This window comes from Triticum dicoccoides, chromosome 5B (genome assembly GCF_002162155.2).
Source record: "Triticum dicoccoides isolate Atlit2015 ecotype Zavitan chromosome 5B, WEW_v2.0, whole genome shotgun sequence".
Classification (NCBI taxonomy): domain Eukaryota; kingdom Viridiplantae; phylum Streptophyta; class Magnoliopsida; order Poales; family Poaceae; genus Triticum; species Triticum dicoccoides.
This window is the reverse complement of record NC_041389.1, coordinates 348,397,432-348,417,734: the sequence shown is the minus strand read 5'-3', so window position 1 is coordinate 348,417,734 and position 20,303 is coordinate 348,397,432. Positions and strand designations below refer to the sequence as shown.

The window sequence follows — 20,303 nt, the reverse complement described above, 5'->3', positions numbered from 1 at the left end:
ACTATTGCAAGGAATCAAACATATCATATTCAGTGATCCACAAGTTTATGTAGGATTTTATGACTAACCATGTGAATGACCAATTCATGTCATCTCTCTAAATTGATATAAGTGAAGCAAGAGAGTTTAATTCTTTCTACAAAAGATAAGCCCGTGCTCTAACAAATATAAGTGAAGCAAAAGAACATTCTACAAATGGCGGTTTTCTAAGTAAAGAGAAACAGGCAATCCAAACTTCAAATCATATAAGTGAAGCACATGAAGCATTCTATAAAGCCACACTCAAAAGATTTAAGTGAAGTGCAATGAGCATTCTATAAATCAACCAAGGACTATCTCATACCAGCATGGTGCATAAAAGAAAAATGAAAACTAAATGCAAAAGACGCTCCAAGACCTGCACATATCGCATGAACGAAATGAATCCGAAAACATACCGATACTTGTTGAAGAAAGAGGGAATGCCTTCCGGGGCATCCCCAAGCTTAGACACTTGAGTCTCCTTGAATATTTACTTGGGGTGCCTCGGGAATCCCCAAGATTGAGCTCTTGCCTCTCTTCCTTTTCCTCATATCGAGACATCCTCGATTAGACACTTCATCCACACAAAACTTCAACAGAAAACTCGGTAAGATCCGTTAGTATAATAAAGCAAATCACTACTCTAAGTACTGTTGCAAACCAATTCATATTTTTTTCATTGTTTCTACTATAATATAACTTTTTCATGGCTTAAATCCACTGATATAAATTGATAGATTCATCAAAACAAGCAAACTATGCATCAAAAATAGAATCTGTCAAAAAAAGAACAGTTTGTAGCAATCTGAACATTCACCATACTTCTGGTACCCCAAAAATTCTACCAACATTAGGAAAAATGAACAAGTTGTATAGCAAGACAGTGCAAAAATAATCAGAACCGTTTGACGTTTCAGTTAAAAATGTAAAATCGCGCACTACAGCCAAAGTTTCTGTCCTGCACCATACAAACCAACAAGCATTGTAAACATCCTAAAGGCAAACCTTGGCACATTATTTTTATAGTACAATGGAATTGTACAAGGGGATAATTATTTTTGTTGAAAAGTTTCTGTAATCAAGATTCACAAAGTTTCCGTGAGCATGAACAAAGTTCAAGGCTAGCTCCCACTTCAACAATGCTTGTCTTTCTCACTTTCACTTTCCTTTTTGAAAAGTTTTTAGGTTCCCTCTTTATTTTTATTTTTTTAGTCTATACGAAAGCACTAAACATAAATAAATGACTCTCTAAAACTTCCGGGTTGTCTCCCTGGCAGCGCTTTTTTTAAAGCCATTAAGCTAGGCATTTAATGCTCAAGTAATGGATCCACCTGGATCCCAAGGTATATCAAAGCCAATTTTAATTAACAATGATTTGTAATTTAGTAGTGAGCACAAAGTAACATATATCATGCAGCAACGAAGTCTAACTCTCTTCCTATGCATCGGCATGTCATAAAAGAACAATTTATGCACACCAAGTAAAGGCCAATGCATAGTATAAGCAGTTTCTTGCAATTCTATCATATTGGAAACATAGAAAGGTGGAGATATAGTTCCTCTCTCATAATAATTGCAAGTAGGAGCAGCAAGCACATGCATATTATATTCATCAAAATCATCATGTGTAGTAGTAAAAGGCAACCCATCAATATAATCCTTAATAAGCACATACTTCTCCGATATAGTGTAGTTGAGAGAATTTAGAAAGATAATAGGACTATCATGTGTGGGTGAAATAGCAATAATTTCATGTTTAACATAAGGAACTATAGCAAGTTCATCTCCATAAGCATAATTCATATTGGCATCTTGGCCACAAGCATAGCAAGCATCATCAAAAAGGGATATTTCAAGAGAATCAACAGGATCATAACAATCATCATAGCAATCATCCTTCGATAAGCACAAAGGGGAATTAAACAATGTATGAGTTGAAGAGTTACTCTCATTAGAAGGTGGGCACAGGTAGCTAATCCGCTCTTCCTCCTTTTGTTCTTCGCTCTCCTCATCATCTTTTTCATCCAATGAGCTCACAGTTTCATCAATTTCTTCTTCCATAGCTTCCTGGAAAATATTAGTCTCTCCTTGGACAGCGGAGAATCTCTCAATATATGGATTAACATAGGCATTAGAAGCATAATTATCATAACAATATTCAAGTATGGCAAAATTTTCAGATTTGTAAAGAGTGGCATCATACTTTTCAATCAAAGAAGCAATTTCATAAGCACCCTTAAAGGCAACAAATTCTTCAATTTGTTGAACATAATAGTAATTATAAACACCCTTAGCATACGAAGATACGATCCCATTATCAATAAACTCACATTGGTAGGGAAGGTGTTTCTTAGGGTTTTCAGAACAACAACATCATATATTTCACATAAATTCCAAGCATAGCATTGCAAACGATGAATTTGATCCAGTAAAAGTTTCCCTTTTTCAGATATATGGTGTCGCACATAACAAGCATGCTCATCTAAAGATTTACCCTCAACTAAGCTAGTTGGGGTTTCGGCACGAGCACAAAGGGATCGAAGATGATCCAAGTAAAAAGCTTCAGGAGTGTGATAGATTTTGAGTGGTTCTTCAACCATTAGTTCAGTAGGTACAACTAATTTTTTTGGTATTTTGCGTTTCCTACCCATAACTAAAGATAGAAAACAACTGAGGATAGCAAATAGAAATATACTTAGTGATAAAGCAAACAAGCGCACACGAGAATATTCACCCCACGCTATGACTCCCCGGCAACGGCGCCAGAAAAAGGTCTTGATGACCCGCAAGTATACGGGATAGTTGTAGCCTCTTTCGATAAGCAAGAGTGTCGAACCCAATGAGGATCTAAAGGTAGAACAAATACTCTCTTAAGTCCTATCGGCCACTAATATGACTCTACGCACGCTTGACGTTCGCTTTACCTAGAACAAGTATGAAACTAGAAGTACTTTGTAGGTGTTGTTGGATAGGTTTGCAAGATAATAAAGAGTACATAAATAAAAAGTAGGGGCTTTTTAGATAAAGAAGCAATAAAGTAAGTATTAGTAGAGAGCTTTTTTGTTACGAGAAAGTTATTTGTCCAAGGCAACAATATCTAGACTGGTAATCACTATTGCAATTGTATTTGAGGGAGAGGCATAAGCTAACATACTTTCTCTTCTTGGATCATATGCACTTATTATTGGAACTTTATTAAGCATCCACAACTACTAAAGATTCATTAAGGTAAAACCCAACCATAGCATTAAAGCATCAAGTCCCCTTTATCCCATACGCAAACAACCTACTTACTCGGGTTTGTGCTTCTGTTCACTCACGCCACCCACCATAAGCAAATCATGAACATATTGCAAACCCTACAGCGGGGATCCCTCACGCTTGCGCGACACGGAGGGCACCATAGGATAGCAACAATAATAAAACATGCAACTCAAACCAATCACGATCATCAATTAACCCATAGGACAAACCGGATCTACCCAAACATCATAAGATAGTCATACATCATTGGGAAATAATATATAGCATTGAGCACCATGTTTAAGTAGAGATTACAACGGGTAAGAGAGGGGTTACACTGCTGCATAGAGGGGGGAAGAGTTGGTGATGAAGGCGGTGAAGTTGTTGGTGAAGATTGCGGCGATGATGATGGCCCCCGGCGGTGTTCCGGCGCCACCGGAAGCAAGGGGGAGAGAGCCCCCCTTCTTCTTCTTCTTCATTGACCTTCTCCCTAGATGGGAGAAGGGTTTCCCCTCTGGTCCTTTGCTCCCATGGCGTGGGAGGGGCGAGAGCCCCTCCGAGATTGGATCTATCTCTCTGTCTCTCTCTGTTTCTGCGTTTTGGTATTCTACCCTGGCACCATTTCTTCTATATCCAGAGATCTGTAACTCCGATTGGATTGAAATCTTCGCCCATATCTTTTTCCAAAAATTAGCTTTCTTGCGACCAAAGAAGGGCATCAACTGCCTTACGAGGGGCCCACGAGGGTGGGGGGCACGCCCACCTGGAGTGAGCGTGGACCCCTGTCTCGTGGCCACCTTGGGCACCGTCTCGCGTTGATTTTACTTCCCAAAAATCACAAATATTCCAAAATAATTCTCCGTCCGTTTTTATCCCGTTTGGACTCCGTTTGATATGGGGTTTCTGCGAAACATAAAACATGCAACAGACAGGAACTGGCACTGGGCACTGGATTAATATGTTAGTCCCAAAAATAGTATAAAAAGTTTCCAAAAATATATGAAAGTTGAATAATATTGGCATGGAACAATCAAAAATTATAGATACGACAGAGACGTTTCATTACATTGCCAGCATATTCCATGTGCTGGCCCGTTTCGGGCTGCAACATATCATGTTGCAGACTTTTCAGACGAAGAGTAAGGTGCGCTAGGTCGTTGTGGTTCATTCAGCTATGCCGTTGGAGTTGATGGACTCACTTTATCTTCCAAGCCTTCCGCTGTTATCTTATTTAGATGGCCTTAAGCCATATTATTGTAATAAGTTCTCTTTTGAGACATTCGATGTAATAAGTGTGTGATTGAAACTCTGTTATAAATCCCTCAAGTGTTGTGCGTGTCAACATTACCGACCCAGGGATGACACTCATGCACAGAGACTTGACCGTTTGAGGTCGGGTCGCTACAGGGTCCCACTGGTCAGCTTTGACCCTGATCAACTCGGTTGACTGCTGACCTAGTGATGACGCAACGCTGACACGGTAAATTCCTTTTTTGGTTCATTTCTAATTCAAAACAATTGGAAATTCCAGAAAATGTTCAAAACTTCAAAATTCATAGAATTTCAACTATAACTCCAAATGAAATAAATTATATATGAAAAATCAACAGGAAAATATGAAGAATCTGTTTATGACATTTTCATGCATGTTAAAGCAACTTATACCTGTTGATCATGTCAAATCAATTAAAGGGCAGTTTAAATGCTTCTTTTGGAGTTTGAATTTGAACAAGTGATTCAAATAAACTTCAACTAAAAAGGTAGCATTTTGCATTAGCCCAAATCATAGCATATTGCCATGACATAATCATGCATCATATATTTGCATTGCATTGATTGTGTTTCATCTTGCTTGCCGGTGGTTGTTCCCTCTCGGTAGACGTTGTTCCGACAATGTGATCCTTGACGCTGATGAAGTGAAGTTTCATCTTCAGAAATGCCAGGCAAGCAAACCCCCTTTGAGCATTCTGATACAATCCCTCTCTCTCTCTCTCTCTCTCTCTATCTCTCTCTCTCTCTCTCTTGCTCTCTTTTACTGCATTAGGACAACAACATTTCAGTTGTTACATGTTGTGGTAGTTGAACCCATTCCTCTGCATGACCTGTCTTTGCCACAGTAATTAGTAAAACCCACAACATGAGTAGAAGTTGTTTGAGCCATGATGTGCCTACCCATTCATGCTTGCTTGTTATGCCTACTATCCTTAGAGTTGTGTCAGGTTTGATTCATCTAGGATGGATTGGAATGGTGGTGAACATGTCCTACTGTTGAGAGCTAAGTGTGTGAACACGATTTGGTAAAGGTAGCAATGAGAGGCCATGTAGGAGTACATGGTGGGTTGTCTTATTGGAACCATCCTTAGGAACTGGGTTCTGTGTTTGTGGTCCAAGACAGTTACTACCACACATTAGGCTCTAGGCACTCCAAGCTCTGTCGACTTATTAATCGCCTTGATCTCTGTCCAGGAGTTGCAACTAGTTTCTGGTGTTTGTAGGATGTGTTAGAGGTTGTGCGTAGCGCTAACCCTACGGGTGGGCTATGATGTGGTAGAGACACAGAGACAAAGTGTACCAAGTGACACCCGGATGGTGCTCTTTGGAACCCTACTCTCATCGTTTGGGATCGTGATAGAAACTTCGTCTGTACTTCCGTTGCAGATACAACCTCAAATAGGCGATAAACCTGGACTAGAATCTTGTGTGGTTAGTCAGGTCATGGCCGACACCCTTGTCAGGCCTCCGCTTGAAGGTTGTCGAGATACATGACGTGTGCATGGTGGTAAGTGGTGAGAGCGTGTGTGAATAAGTACACCCCTGTAGGGTTAATAATCCATTCGGATAGCCGGTCCTCGGATATGGACTACTTGGAAAGCTTATATGGTTCATAGATAACTTGAAGTGGATACTCTAAAATGCGCAAGATAAGCATGAGTGCTATAGATGGTCTTCTCGTAGAGAGACGGGAGTGGGTCCATAGTGGTGTATTGATATGGTGAATATGTGGACTCATGTGCGCTTTCTCACCTCAAAGAAGTTACTGGTAGTCGTAGTACATGATAGTACCGAGTCAAAGGTGCTTGTTGCGGTTAAACTCCACCACCCCATTGTTGATACTGATGTAAGTAGTGAGTTCTAATGTAAGTCTTCCTGGGTACATTTGTACTCACGTTTGCTTAATTTATATTTTGCAGAGGAAACTTCAGTCTCACTAGTAGTTCTACATGGGCTTCGACGATTAGCTTGGGAATCCCAGACAGAGGTCCGGTTCCTACGGAGGGTCTTGTAGATAGACAGGCTTTCTAGCCTTCTTTCTTTTCATACGTCTATACTCATACATGTTTATGTTTCCGCTTATTGCTTGTATGACTTGTATGTTGGGTCATGATACCCATATTTGTATTATCATGCTATGTATGGCTCCTCGGAGCTTCTTAAAAAATACTTTGAGTTATAGAGTTATGTTGTGATGCCATGTTGTATCTACACATATCGAGCATATTATGTGTATGCTATTGAAATGCTTTGGTATGTGTGGGATTTGACACATAGTTGCTTATTCTTGGTAGCCTTCCTTATGGGGAAATGCCTCCTAGTGCTTCCATCCGGAACACATGCATTGACCGACATGTGTCCTTCCTTGCTCCTGTGTCTGTCCTTACGGGGAAATGTCACACGGTGTTTATCGGAGTCCTGATAGCTTGCTACAGCTCGGTTATACTCGCTGTTGGCCGACACGTGCATTGCTGGGTCATGTATGTTTGTCCCTGTAAGTTTGTGTCATCTTGGTTTACGACTAGGCATGTCGACCCGGGTTCTCTGCCATATGGATGCTAGCATCACAATCATATACGTGGCCAAAAGACACAAACGGTCCCGGCCAAGGTAAAGGTGGAAGCTGTGGGTTACCGTACGTGAGGCCGCAAAGTGATATGATGTGTCTTATGCTAGATCGGTGTGACTTAGAATCGAGGTCCCGACATATAGGGTGCAACTCTCGCGCTGTAAGTGCAAGAGGAGAATAGAAGGAGGGGGTGCTCAGCCCTACGTGCCCTAGGTCTATGTCTCAGGTAACATGTGGTCAAGCTCCTTGGCTCCAGTTCAGGTTCATAAGTGGGCCTCCTCTTGGATAGTCTCGACGAGGCGCAGGATGGATGGTTGAACACTCAAAGACAAACACATTCCGTTGCTTCCAAAGCCACCACACGGTCAACAGGGGAAGAGAAGACAACCACTGGTGCACCGCAGAAGGGGTAAGCTCGCAGGTGGATGCCCACCAGACATGGAATGACACATCAGGTCAAGGAAAGATCAGCAATGGCGCGGAATCAAGAGACAACCTCCTGCCAAACCTGACGAGAGAAAGAGAAGCCGACAAGGATGTGTTGCATGTCTCCAGTCTTCTGGTCACAAAGGATTTAAGGATAAGGATGAGGAATCCCACGGCGTGTGAGGCAGTCAACACTCCAACACCTGTCCTGGAGGGCGAGCCAAATGAAGATCTTCATACATAGGGAATCCCACATCTTCTAGGTGAGCTTCTAATGGGGCGGGGTAGATCCAAGGAACAGAGAATTGTAGCATGAATACTCGCGAGAGGAGGTCCAACACCACATGAGCTTGTCCGGTAAAGACAAGAGAGGAATGTGATGAAGTCAGCGCCAAAGCTTGACATACTGGACCAAGAGCGCAATGGATTTCATGAGCCCAAGAGCAAAGGTGCAGGCCTTCACGGACCATGCTGCTCTTCCGACGTTGGCGTGGAATAAGGGCGAAGATGAGAGGAGCGAATCGGCCATTATTGCAGGAGGCGAGCAGCTCGGAAATCCGTTGGAAGCGCGCGCTTCTGGATGTGAAAAATATATTTTATAGTGTGAAAAAATTTCAAACAAAAATTTGGCCCATACATCTCGACATTATATGTGTGCACGTCAAGTTTCGGAGAAAACCAATATTTTTTGTGGCTTGTGTAAAAAAGACAAAATGATGTCTTGTGAAAAGCATTTTTTAACACCGAATTTTGTCTTTCACACGCGACACATAAGTTGTTGGTTTTCCGCGAAACGACTTTGTGAGCATATACAATATCGAGATATACACGCCGAGTTTTTGTTTGAATTTTTTTGACATTTTAAAATATGTTTAAAATATATTTTAAAAACTAGGAGCACGTGCTCCCATGTGCCAAAACGACACTCTCGCGAGCAGCTCCTCATTTATCCTGAGACTTGCTCCACCCAGAGTAAAAGTTGGAAGAAAGGGAAACAATATAAAGATAAAAGTACTACTCCCTCCGTTCGAAAATACTTGTCAGATAAATGGATAAAAATGAATGTATCCCAAACTAAAATACATCTAGATACATCCATTTTTCCGACATGTATTTCCGGACGGAGGGAGTATAATTTTAAGAAATCATGGATATGTCATATGTGGTCTAATCCCATGAACTAGAAACTTTCACCTCGCAAAATGAGCATAGCTCAGCAACCCAACGAGTTCAAGTCCTCAGTTGACATGGGTGATCGTATTTTTCTAGATTTATTCAAGACTTTTCGGTGATATTCGTTCATCAATATAGTGTGCCCGTCAATTACAAAGTGCATGTGGCAACTTCATCGGTCGCAAGATTTGTTGGCTGAACCTTTTCGATGTGTTCATAGGGGCAGGGTGTAAATGTATGCCTTCGTAGGGATGATTATGCATAGTGTATTGAGCATCTGTATTTGAATTATGTTAAAAAAGAAAATTATCATCTCAAATATTTTTTTAAAGGAAGTTGTGAAGATCTTAGTTTAGATGGCTAGGTTCTTTGTACTGGAACCAACTCATTAGGGTTTGAGTTCTAGACTTGACATTGGTGCTCGTATTTTTCTTAATTTATTTCAGACTTTCTGGTGATGTTCGTTCAGTGGGAGAAGACATCCCGTTGACTACAAAGGCGTGTATGATGAAATTATTAGGACAACGCTAACGTTCACACGTGTGATGGGAGCCAAACCCCGCCCACACGTCCTATAACGCACAGACCGCGCTACGTCACCGCATGCATGCATGTAAGAATCTTTTTAGATTCTTAGTTTTTAAAATGTTTTATCTTTTAAATGAAAAATCCGATTGAAAATCCGTTTTCATCATTAAATATCTCGCGACGAGATCTTCGAAACTAGATCTCATATCAATATATTTCAATGAAAATTTTTTGGGGTTAAAAGTTGTCATGTCTGTTGCATATGAATTGCCATGATGTTTACACTGAAATTGCCATGATATGTTTCAGCTATTTTCTTCTACATTTAAAAGTAAATTTTGATATACTATAAAATGGAGAATTAAGAAACTGGACTTGAGATGAACCATAAACTAAAATTGCCATAATACATGCACTTAAAATTGCCATCGTTCATAAAAAAATAATTTTCATGGTCAAAGTACTGAAATTACCATCATCAGAAAACTAAAATTGCCATGCTCTATAAACTAAAATTGTCACATGGCAACTTTAGTGTAAGCACTATGACAACTATAGTGTAAACATCATGGCAACTTTGGGGCAAAAACAATTCGTCGAAATATATCAACATGGGGTCTAGTTTTGAAGATCTCGTCGAGACGGATTTTATGGTAAAAACAGATTTTTAATTCGATTTTTTAATTAGGAGATAAAACATTTTAATCAAAAACCAAAAAAATTCCTGCTGATGTCATCTGTTCATACGTGGCAAAAAAAAATGGTGATGAAGGCGTGTGAGCGATGTGCAAGATGCCACACGTGTGGGTGTTAGTTTTTTCAAATTATTATGTTAAGATGATGTGTCTGTTCAGTCTCTCGAAGGTGCTCACAAAAGAATTATGTGCGTATATGCATTTATATGGATGAATGTATGTACATATGTATCAACATCCGTGTGTACAGTACTACGTAAAAAAGGATTTGCTAGAGTTTTTCTTATTTTCTACTTCCTCCGTTCCTAAATATAAGGCCCCGTTTGATAGTAAAGTATTGGAAAACCCAAAGTATTTGAAAACTACAACCTATAGGCACACGATACCATAGTTTTGACATACAGAAGATTTTTAGAGTATTGTGAATACTGCAAACCTGTTTGGCTTGTTGCTCACGTAAAACATAAATTAGCAATTATTCCCAGTTACAAACACGCATGTACGTACCAAGCTCCCTGGTCGTTGCACATCTGGACAACCAATCGGACAGTCGCATGCATAAACTTGAATGGCCATGCACAAAGCTAGGTTACCAAAAGGGGAGGTAGTTGAACTACCAGGAACGAAGCTGCCGTCTGCGTGTGGGCTGGAACACTCGGCCATCTTCAGCGTCGCCGTCAAGGGTCACGACGGTCCACAGGAACATCCACGACGGTGTCGACGATGCACCGTGCAGCCAAGCTGAATTGAGTGGATCGAGTTGTGCCATTTGGGAACGAGGAAGCAAACATGCCCATTTTCTCACTGTGCTCAGTTTAAAAAAAGGAAGTCCGAGGTTGTTTTTATTATGCAGAGAAAATACTATGGTTTGGCAAATACTCTAGTATTGAAACCACAGTTTTTAGACCCAACCAAACAGCCTGTTGTAAATAAAACTACAGTAATCTGAAAAACTGTAGTATTCTTAGAATACTTTAAAAATACTTTGTTATCAAACGGAGCCTAAGTCTTTTTAAAAATTTCACTATGAACTACATACGAATGTATATAGACATATTTAAAATATAGATTAATTCATTTTGCTCTGTATGTAATTTTTTATTAAAATCTATAGAAAGACGTACATTTAGGAATGGAGGGGTACATGGAATCAGCTAGGGTTGCTGCAAGGAGGCTGCATTTAGAAGGGTCTGCATGTGCGACGCGATCCTAAACGAAACGCACAACATTTCAAAATAAAATAAGAACTGATGCTTCCTTCGCGCCATCTCCGCGCCGCCGTGCGGCAGAGAAGCCACCGCCCCCCAGCCGCCGGAGAAGCCTTCTCCGGAAAGCTCGATGCGGATGTGATCCGGCGCAACAAGGCCATCACGGTCCACATGCGCGCCGGCCGCGTCGGCGAGGCCGAGCGCCTATTTGACGCCATGCCCAGCCGCTCCACCTCCACCTACAACGCCATGCTCGCCGGGTATGCCTCCAATGGACGCCTCCCTGTCGCGCTCTCCCTCTTCCGCTCCATCCCACGCCCGGACACATTCTCCTACAACACTCTCCTCCATGCGCTTGCAGTCTCATCGTCCCTCACTGACGCCCGTAGCCTGTTCGACCAAATGCCGGTGAAGGACTCAGTGACATACAACGTCATGATCTCGTCTCATGCCAACCATGGACTTGTCTCTCTTGCACGGAAGTACTTCGATCTTGCTCCGGAGAAGGATGCTGTCTCATGGAACGGCATGCTTGCTGCTTATGTCCGGAATGGACGGGTTCAAGAAGCAAGGGAGTTGTTTAATTCAAGGACAGAGTGGGATGCCATTTCTTGGAACGCCTTGATGGCTGGGTATGTGCAGTTGGGTCGGATGGCAGAAGCACAGGAGCTTTTTGATAGGATGCCACAAAGAGATGTTGTTTCCTGGAACACCATGGTCTCAGGTTATGCCAGGGGAGGGGATATGGTGGAGGCAAGAAGGATGTTCGACATGGCACCCGTGCGTGATGTGTTCACATGGACAGCAGTAGTTTCTGGGTATGCGCAAAATGGAATGCTGGAGGATGCCCGGATGGTGTTTGATGCCATGCCTGAGAGGAACCCAGTGTCATGGAATGCAATGGTGGCAGCTTATGTCCAGCGGAGGATGATGGAGAAAGCAAAGGAGCTGTTTGACATCATGCCTTGCAGGAATGTGGCGTCATGGAACACAATGTTGACAGGGTATGCTCAGGCAGGGATGTTGGATGAGGCAAGGGCAGTTTTTGACATGATGCCACAGAAAGATGCAGTCTCTTGGGCTGCAATGTTGGCTGCATACGCACAAGGTGGTTTCAGTGAGGAAACCCTACAGCTGTTCATCAAAATGGGGCGGTGCGGTGAGTGGGTGAATAGGTCAGCATTCGCTTGTTTGTTGAGCACATGTGCTGACATTGCTGCACTAGAGTGTGGAATGCAGCTGCATGGGAGGTTGATTAAAGCTGGATACGGGTTGGGTAGGTTTGTTGGGAATGCGCTCTTAGCTATGTACTTCAAATGTGGAAACATGGAGGATGCTCGAAATGCATTTGAGCAGATGGAGGACAGGGATGCAGTTTCTTGGAATACTGTGATCGCCGGTTATGCACGTCATGGTTTTGGCAAGGAAGCACTTGAGGTGTTCGATATGATGAGAGCGACATCAACCAAGCCAGATGATATTACTCTAGTAAGAATGTCCTTCCTTGAACTTTGTTTCCAAGACCAACAACAACAACAACAACAACAACAAAGCCTTTAGTCCCAAGCAAGTTGGGGTAGGCTAGAGGTGAAACCCATAAGATCTCGCAACCAACTCATGGCTCTGGCACATGGATAGCAAGCTTCCACGCACCCCTGTCCATAGCTAGCTCTTTGTCGATACTCCAATCCTTCAGGTCTCTCTTAACGGACTCCTCCCATGTCAAAATCGGTCGACCCCGCCCTCTCTTGACATTCTCCGCACGCTTTAGCCGTCCGCTATGCACTGGAGCTTCTGGAGGCCTGCGCTGAATATGCCCAAACCATCTCAAACGATGTTGGACAAGCTTCTCCTCAATTGGTGCTACCCCAACTCTATCTCGTATATCATCATTCCGGACTCGATCCTTCCTCGTGTGGCCACACATCCATCTCAACATACGCATCTCCGCCACACCTAACTGTTGAACATGTCGCCTTTTAGTCGGCCAACACTCCGCGCCATACAACATTGCGGGTCGAACCGCCGTCCTGTAGAACTTGCCTTTTAGCTTTTGTGGCACTCTCTTGTCACAGAGCATGCCAGAAGCTTGGCGCCACTTCATCCATCCGGCTTTGATTCGATGGTTCACATCTTCATCAATACCCCCATCCTCCTGCAACATTGACCCCAAATACCGAAAGGTGTCCTTCCGAGGTACCACCTAGCCATCAAGGCTAACCTCCTCCTCCTCACAGCTAGTAGTACTGAAACCGCACATCATGTACTCGGTTTTAGTTCTACTAAGCCTAAACCCTTTCGATTCCAAGGTTTGTCTCCATAACTCTAACTTCCTATTTACCCCCGTCCGACTATCGTCAACTAGCACCACATCATCCGCAAAGAGCATACACCATGGGATATCTCCTTGTATACCCCTTGTGACCTCATCCATCACCAATGCAAAAAGATAAGGGCTCAAAGCTGACCCCTGATGCAGTCCTATCTTAATCGGGAAGTCATCGGTGTCGACATCACTTGTTTGAACACTTGTCACAACATTATTGTACATGTCCTTGATGAGGGTAATGTACTTTGCTGGGACTTTCTGTTTCTCCAAGGCCCACCACATGACATTCCGTGGTATCTTATCATAGGCCTTCTCCAAGTCAATGAACACCATATGCAAGTCCTTCTTATGCTCCCTATATCTCTCCATAAGTTGTCGTACCAAGAAAATGGCTTCCATGGTCGACCTCCCAGGCATGAAACCAAACTGATTTTTGGTCACGCTTGTCATTCTTCTTAAGCGGTGCTCAATGACTCTCTCCCATAGCTTCATTGTATGGCTCATCAGCTTAATTCCACGGTAATTTGTACAACTCTGAACATCTCCCTTGTTCTTGAAGATTGGTACTAATATACTCCGTCTCCATTCTTCTGGCATCTTGTTTGCCCGAAAAATGAGGTTGAAAAGCTTGGTTAGCCATACTATCGCTATGTCCCCGAGACCTTTCCACACCTCAATGGGGATACAATCAGGGCCCATCGCCTTGCCTCCTTTCATCCTTTTTAAAGCCTCCTTCACCTCGACTCCTGGATGCGCCGCACAAAACGCATGCTGGTCTCATCAAAGGAGTCATTCAGTTCAATGGTAGAACTCTCATTCTCCCCATTGAACAGCTTGTCGAAGTACTCCCGCCATCTATGCTTAATCTCTTCGTCCTTCACCAAGAGTTGGCCTGCTCCGTCCTTGATGCATTTGACTTGGCCAACATCCCTCGTCTTCCTCTCCCGGATCTTAGCCATCTTATAGATGTCCCTTTCACCTTCCTTCGTGCCTAACCGTTGGTAGAGGTCCTCATATGCCCGACCCCTTGCTTCACCAACAGCTCGCTTTGCGGCCTTCTTCGCCATCTTGTACTTCTCTATGTTGTCTGCACTCCTATCCAGGTATAGGCGTCTGAAGCAATCTTTCTTCTCTTTAAGCGCCTTCTGGACATCATCATTCCACCACCAGGTATCCTTATCTTCGCTTCTCCTTCCCCTGGACACTCCAAACTCCTCCGAGGCCACCTTACGAATGCAAGTCGCCATCTTCATCCACACATTGTCCGCATCCCCTCCTTCCTCCCAAGGGCCCTCCTTAAATACCCTCTCCTTGAACACCTGAGCTACCTCCCCCTTGAGCTTCCACCACTTCGTTCTAGCGACCTTGGCACGCTTATCCCGCTGGACACGAATCCGAAAGCGGAAGTCAGCAACCACCAGCTTATGCTGGGGTACAACACTCTCCCCAGGTATCACCTTACAGTCTAGGCACGCACGCCTATCTTCTCTTCTCGAGAGGATGAAATCAATCTGGCTAGAGTGTTGGCCACTACTAAAAGTCACCAGATGTGATTCTCTCTTTCTAAAGAGGGTGTTAGCTACAATCATGTTGTAGGCTAGAGCAAAGCTTAAGACATCTTCTCCTTCTTGATTCCTGATGCCATAGCCAAAGCCCCCATGCGCCCCTTCAAAACCTGTGTTAGATGTACCCACGTGGCCATTGAGGTCTCCTCCTATGAGGAGCTTCTCACCAATCGGTACACTCCTAACCATGTCTTCCAAGCCTTCCCAGAACTCCCTCTTGGTGTTCTCATTGTGGCCTACTTGCGGGGCATATGCGCTGATAACATTGAGAACCAAGTCCTCAGCTACCAGCTTGACCAGGATAATCCGGTCCCCACGTCTCCTGACGTCTACCACTCCATACTTGAGGCTCTTGTTGATCAAGATGCCTACGCCATTTCTGTTTGCAGCCGTCCCCGTGTACCACAGCTTGAAGCCGGTATCCTCCACCTCCTTCGCCTTCTGTCCTCTCCATTTGGTTTCTTGGACGCAAAGGATATCAACACCTCTCCTCACTGCTGCATCAACTAGTTCCCGAAGCTTCCCTGTCAGAGACCCTACGTTCCAGCTACCTAAGCGAATCCTCCTAGGCTCGGCTAGCTTCCTTACCCTTCGCACTCGTCGAGTCAAATGCGAAGACCCTTGCTCATTTTCCACTACATCCGGGCGCCGATGTAGCGCGCCACTAAGGATGCGACGACCCGATCCTCGCTCACTTGCCACCGTATCCGGATCAAGATACGGCGCGCCACTTGGGGGGTGACGTCCCGGCCCTTGCCCATTTTCCACCACACCCGGGTTCCGATGTGGCGCGTCGCTGAGAGGGTTACGCCCCAACGAAAATCTTTTGGGTTCATCTCCATAAGAGTGGCTGAGTTTTTACGTTGGCTCGCCAAGCCTATCACAACCCTCCTCCTTTACCCGGGCTTGGGACCGGCTATGTTGAGACAACATAGGCGGAGTTAACTTTGTTTCCAAGACCATTTGTTGGAAAAGGTGCTTTATGGGGAATTAGTGCTGCTAGCTAACCAATTCGTCTATAATGATACTTCTGCTCAATTGTGTAGATCTTTTTTATTAGTCAATAGTATTTTATTAGATCTCCATCAAGTTCACTTGCTTTTGGTAGAGCTTTTACAATAAAAGTCTTCAGAGAATCGACCTAGTTTAGCTAGTCTGTAAGAGTAATGAACTCATACATTTGTTTCCTTGTGCTCTTCTTAAGGTTTTCAGTTGATTTTGTCTTTCAGGTTGGAGTACTTGCAGCTTGTAGTCATTCTGGCTTGGTTGAGAAAGGCATTTCATACTTTTATTCGATGCACCGCGATTTCGGTGTGACAGCGAAGCCTGAACATTATACTTGTATGATAGACTTGCTTGGACGAGCTGGTCGATTAGATGAAGCACAGGGCCTTATGAAGGACATGCCATTTGAGCCAGACGCTACCATGTGGGGTGCATTGCTTGGTGCGAGTAGGATCCACCGCAACTCCGAACTAGGCAAGAGTGCAGCTGAGAAAATATTTGAGTTGGAGCCTGAAAATGCTGGCATGTATGTCTTGCTTTCAAATATATATGCATCTTCTGGCAAATGGCGTGATGTGGGGAAGATGAGAGTTATGATGGAGGATCGCGGTGTGAAAAAAGTGCCTGGATTCAGTTGGATGGAAGTACAAAACAAAGTACACACTTTCTCGGTTGGTGACTGTGTGCACCCCGAAAAGGAAAAGATATATGCTTTCCTGGAAGACCTTGACATGAGGATTAAGAAAGCTGGCTATGTGTCAGCTACAGAAATGGTTTTGCATGATGTGGAGGACGAAGAGAAGGAACACATGCTAAAGTATCATAGCGAGAAGCTTGCTGTTGCTTATGGTATTCTAAATATTCCTGTTGGGAGGCCTATCCGAGTGATCAAAAACCTCAGAGTATGCGGAGATTGTCACAATGCTTTCAAGTATATCTCTGCAATTGAGGGCAGGCTGATCATCCTGCGGGACTCTAACCGCTTTCACCACTTCAGAGATGGTTCTTGTTCCTGTGGTGATTACTGGTGACTGCAGAGTAGAATCTGGTGTGAAGTATTCCTGACGGAATTTACAGTTGACAGCAAACAATGACCATGCAATGCAAGATGCAAACACAAATTAAGAGGGATTGTGATGACTGGGTGTCTGGGGCTGGCCATCCATCCACTAGGCCTACTACTGAAGTACTGCTCTAAGGAATATGTTTGTTGGTCTACATGAGGCCTTGCATTTCAATCATGTGTGCTGAGATGGGAAGGAGAATCCACAAAGAAAATATTTCCTATCTCATGTGATGGAAGCCTTGATCAACAGTAATATGTGGACAAGATTTTAGCTATGCATGTGTTGGTTGGAAGGACTTTGGACATCAAGGTATGATCCATGATAACTTGCTAATAGCGTAACATGCCAGTTTAGGTGACCAGTACTGAAAAAACATGTACCGTAATAGTTTCCGTATTTGACCAGTACTGAAAAAAACATGTACCGTAATAGTTTCCATATGTAGTCGATCAAGAACTACAAGTGTTCTCACTACTTTGTTTTGAGCCCTCTACAGGATGAACCTGCAAGGATTATTATTCTGTATCCAGTACTGAAAGCAGCCATGTAGACATTTTGCTATGTCAGTTCAGTCAGAATAGCCATGGCAGGAGAAGGGTATGTTCCATAGTCTTGCGTCAAATGGATAGTTGATGCATTGCTGACTGAGCTGCAAGAAATATGATCTGAAATGCATCATGACAACTAATCGAGTTGCTATCAGCGATGCAAGCAGCAAGGAGCAGGCCGGCTCAGTTTGTGTTCTCAAGGCGGCGATTGCCTTCAGTTCATGCCTGGATGGATCTGTGGAATCCGCATTTATATTTCTGCTAATCCAGGTTTTCTTGCTTCCAATATATTCTGTCAAATCAGAAGGTTTGTGTGGGAAAACAACGCTGGGAAGAGTTTCGATGCTCAATTTTTTATAGATGAGTTGCAAGATGTTTATCTACAGTAAACAGAAACATGCACGCACGCACGCATGCTATGACACTGGTGAGTGGTGACCTAGCTAGCATCATCCGTCCATCCTTACCAAGCATACACTAGGAAAAATGGACTTGCAAAAATCCAGTATGGAAATGGACTTATGTTTTCTTCGTCCACACAAAGGATGGAAATCCAGTATGTTTCTTCTTCCTTCATGTATGCTTGAGACCACAAAAACTTCGAAAACTACAAATAGGGGAGAAGGCTTTTAATTCTTGTGGAATATTTTTATTATTTGTAGGCATTTACGTAAACAAGGAGTTATAATTATAATTCTGTACTGGCTTTACTATTGCTATAAAAGTCCCCTGGAGATACAAGCCACACAACCTGTCCAAATGACAGAGAACAAGAGCAAGCTAACTTGTTCATCATTGTATGTTGGTAATGCATAAGAAGGCTTTCGGACTACATCTCCTCCATGTTTGCGTTTGTATTTTATTATCTTGTCCATTACTCCCTCCGTCCGGAAATACTCGTCGGAGAAATGAATAAAAATGGATGTGTCTAAAACTAAAATACATCTAGATACATCCATTTCTCCGATAAGTATTTCCAGACGGAGAGAGTTATTATATTGGTAATGCATAAGGTGGTAAATGATGCCCACCAGCTTACAAATTAAACCGGGGCAATCTTCGATCCATTCATCAACCAAGTAATCCAGAACAGCACTAAGTTTGGCAGGTTTACTTGTTAGTTTGGCAGGGTTATGGAAGTGCAGAAAATAGGAAAAATCGTGCCATTTAGAACCCTAGTACAGGATAGAAAAATGCCAACAAACACTCTACCATCAATTGTTTGGTTACACCACAGAAAAAACATAGTACGAACCTTCCAAGAGATTAGAGTCACTATAAATTCTCGTACAAAATGTATTGCAATAGAATCTTACAAAATGTATAGGTTGCAGTTGCATATAAATCAAACAAACAGTACAAGAGAATTCCTGAGGACCAGGACACTCCCATCTTTTGAGAATCGATATTGCTAAATCTCAGTTGACTGAAACTTAATGAAGTCTTAGTTGATGCTATATTCATGAGATCTTACGTGAAGATCCATGCAAAGTCTATTTTAGTTTTTTGTTTCTACTTTTTTATATATTGTGTGTCACTTGACTGAGACTTGGTATATCTTATGAATAAAGGGGGCCCAAGAGGTATATTTGTGTTCAAACCAGTCCTGTCAATTTCTCGGTCATGGATGAATTTGTTTTGGTCTATGGTAGTTACCAAAATTTTTGGCATACCCATGCACTTTGTCCGTTCTACTTTACTTCTTTTTTGTCAAGGTAGCCAGACTTTTGGTAGGGCCGATCTGAACTTGAACCAAACACCCCTTCTTCAGAAATGTTGGTTCAGTTTGTGCCAATGTGCAAGTCGTATTCTGAATTTTGATGTGCTTTTTTTTTGCTTGCATAAGTCCGTCTCAAGAACAATTCTCCTCATGAAAGGCAGCTCGCTCTTTAGAAGCTTCAACACATGAAATCGCGTCATCTCTGAGTTTTCTGGGGTGTATTTGGTGTCATCATCACATCACAGATAAAAAGATTGGAACATTCCACAAGAAACCTCCCTCTGAACATACTACTACTCCTACTGTAGATGATAGTAGCATGCCAAAAGAAGATGCATGCAGATGTCTGGATGGAGAAAAAGACCAACAACCAACGCCTCAACCCGTGCTCAAGCAAAGGACCAAGCGGTTCGTTTGCTTTGCACAAAAGAGGCACGTGTGGAAGGAAGGAAAGCCAACTGCAATGGTTTCAGGGAGAGCTTGTAGAGTTCACAGTGAAGCTACTCTATCTTCAGAGATGAGGGGTGGAATCGGTATGTGACGCGGAGCATCCTACGGACATCACCACGACAAGTGATACGTGTCACATCTATTTCACATACTTTAAGGTGAATCATGTCCTTTACACATGTTAACTTGTGCCCTTCGAGGATGGTGTACTACTTGATCCCTCTCATGTGCATACATAGGTGTAAGCAGAACTACACATTCATCAAGGAGAGTCCATGCTCAAGATAACAGTTACACCATACAAGAGGGAAGCTTGGAAGCAAAGGAGGAACCGTCAAGAAGGCGAGGTTCCACATGCGTCGACGGGCGTCCACGAGAAGGCTGACTGCGAGCTTCAGGATACCCCGTGCGCATGGGCCCCTAGACCCCGTGCCCACGGTACAATCCCGTGCACCCGGGCTAAGTCGCCGGGTCTCTGGATACC

General features: G+C 43.2%; 1 protein-coding gene across 2 annotated transcripts; it reads left to right on the top strand.

Annotated features, from left to right (window-relative positions):
* The first annotated feature begins 11,156 nt into the window (after positions 1-11,156).
* Positions 11,157-18,429, top strand: LOC119308845 (pentatricopeptide repeat-containing protein At4g02750-like). 2 transcript variants are annotated; one of them, XR_005150324.1, is made up of 3 exons: positions 11,157-12,623; positions 16,259-17,410; positions 17,598-18,429. XR_005150324.1 is itself a non-coding variant. In XM_037585008.1 (2 exons), exons 1-2 carry the CDS (start codon positions 11,178-11,180, stop codon positions 17,063-17,065), a joined length of 2,253 nt encoding a protein of 750 aa, XP_037440905.1. In that variant the 5' UTR covers positions 11,157-11,177; the 3' UTR covers positions 17,066-17,589. The 2 variants fall into 2 exon arrangements, 1 of the variants encoding a protein (XP_037440905.1); XM_037585008.1 differs by lacking the exon at positions 17,598-18,429 and having other exon boundaries at positions 16,259-17,589.
* The last annotated feature ends 1,874 nt before the right edge of the window (positions 18,430-20,303 follow it).

What these genes read in the sequence shown, in the direction of transcription:
- LOC119308845 (XM_037585008.1), top strand. Translation starts at nt 11,178, where the DNA reads ATGCTTCCTTCGCGCCATCTCCGCGCCGCCGTGCGGCAGAGAAGCCAC. An exon ending in AGCCAGATGATATTACTCTA is followed by an intron (nt 12,624 to 16,258) that starts GTAAGAATGTCC and finishes TTTGTCTTTCAG; the next exon opens with GTTGGAGTACTTGCAGCTTG.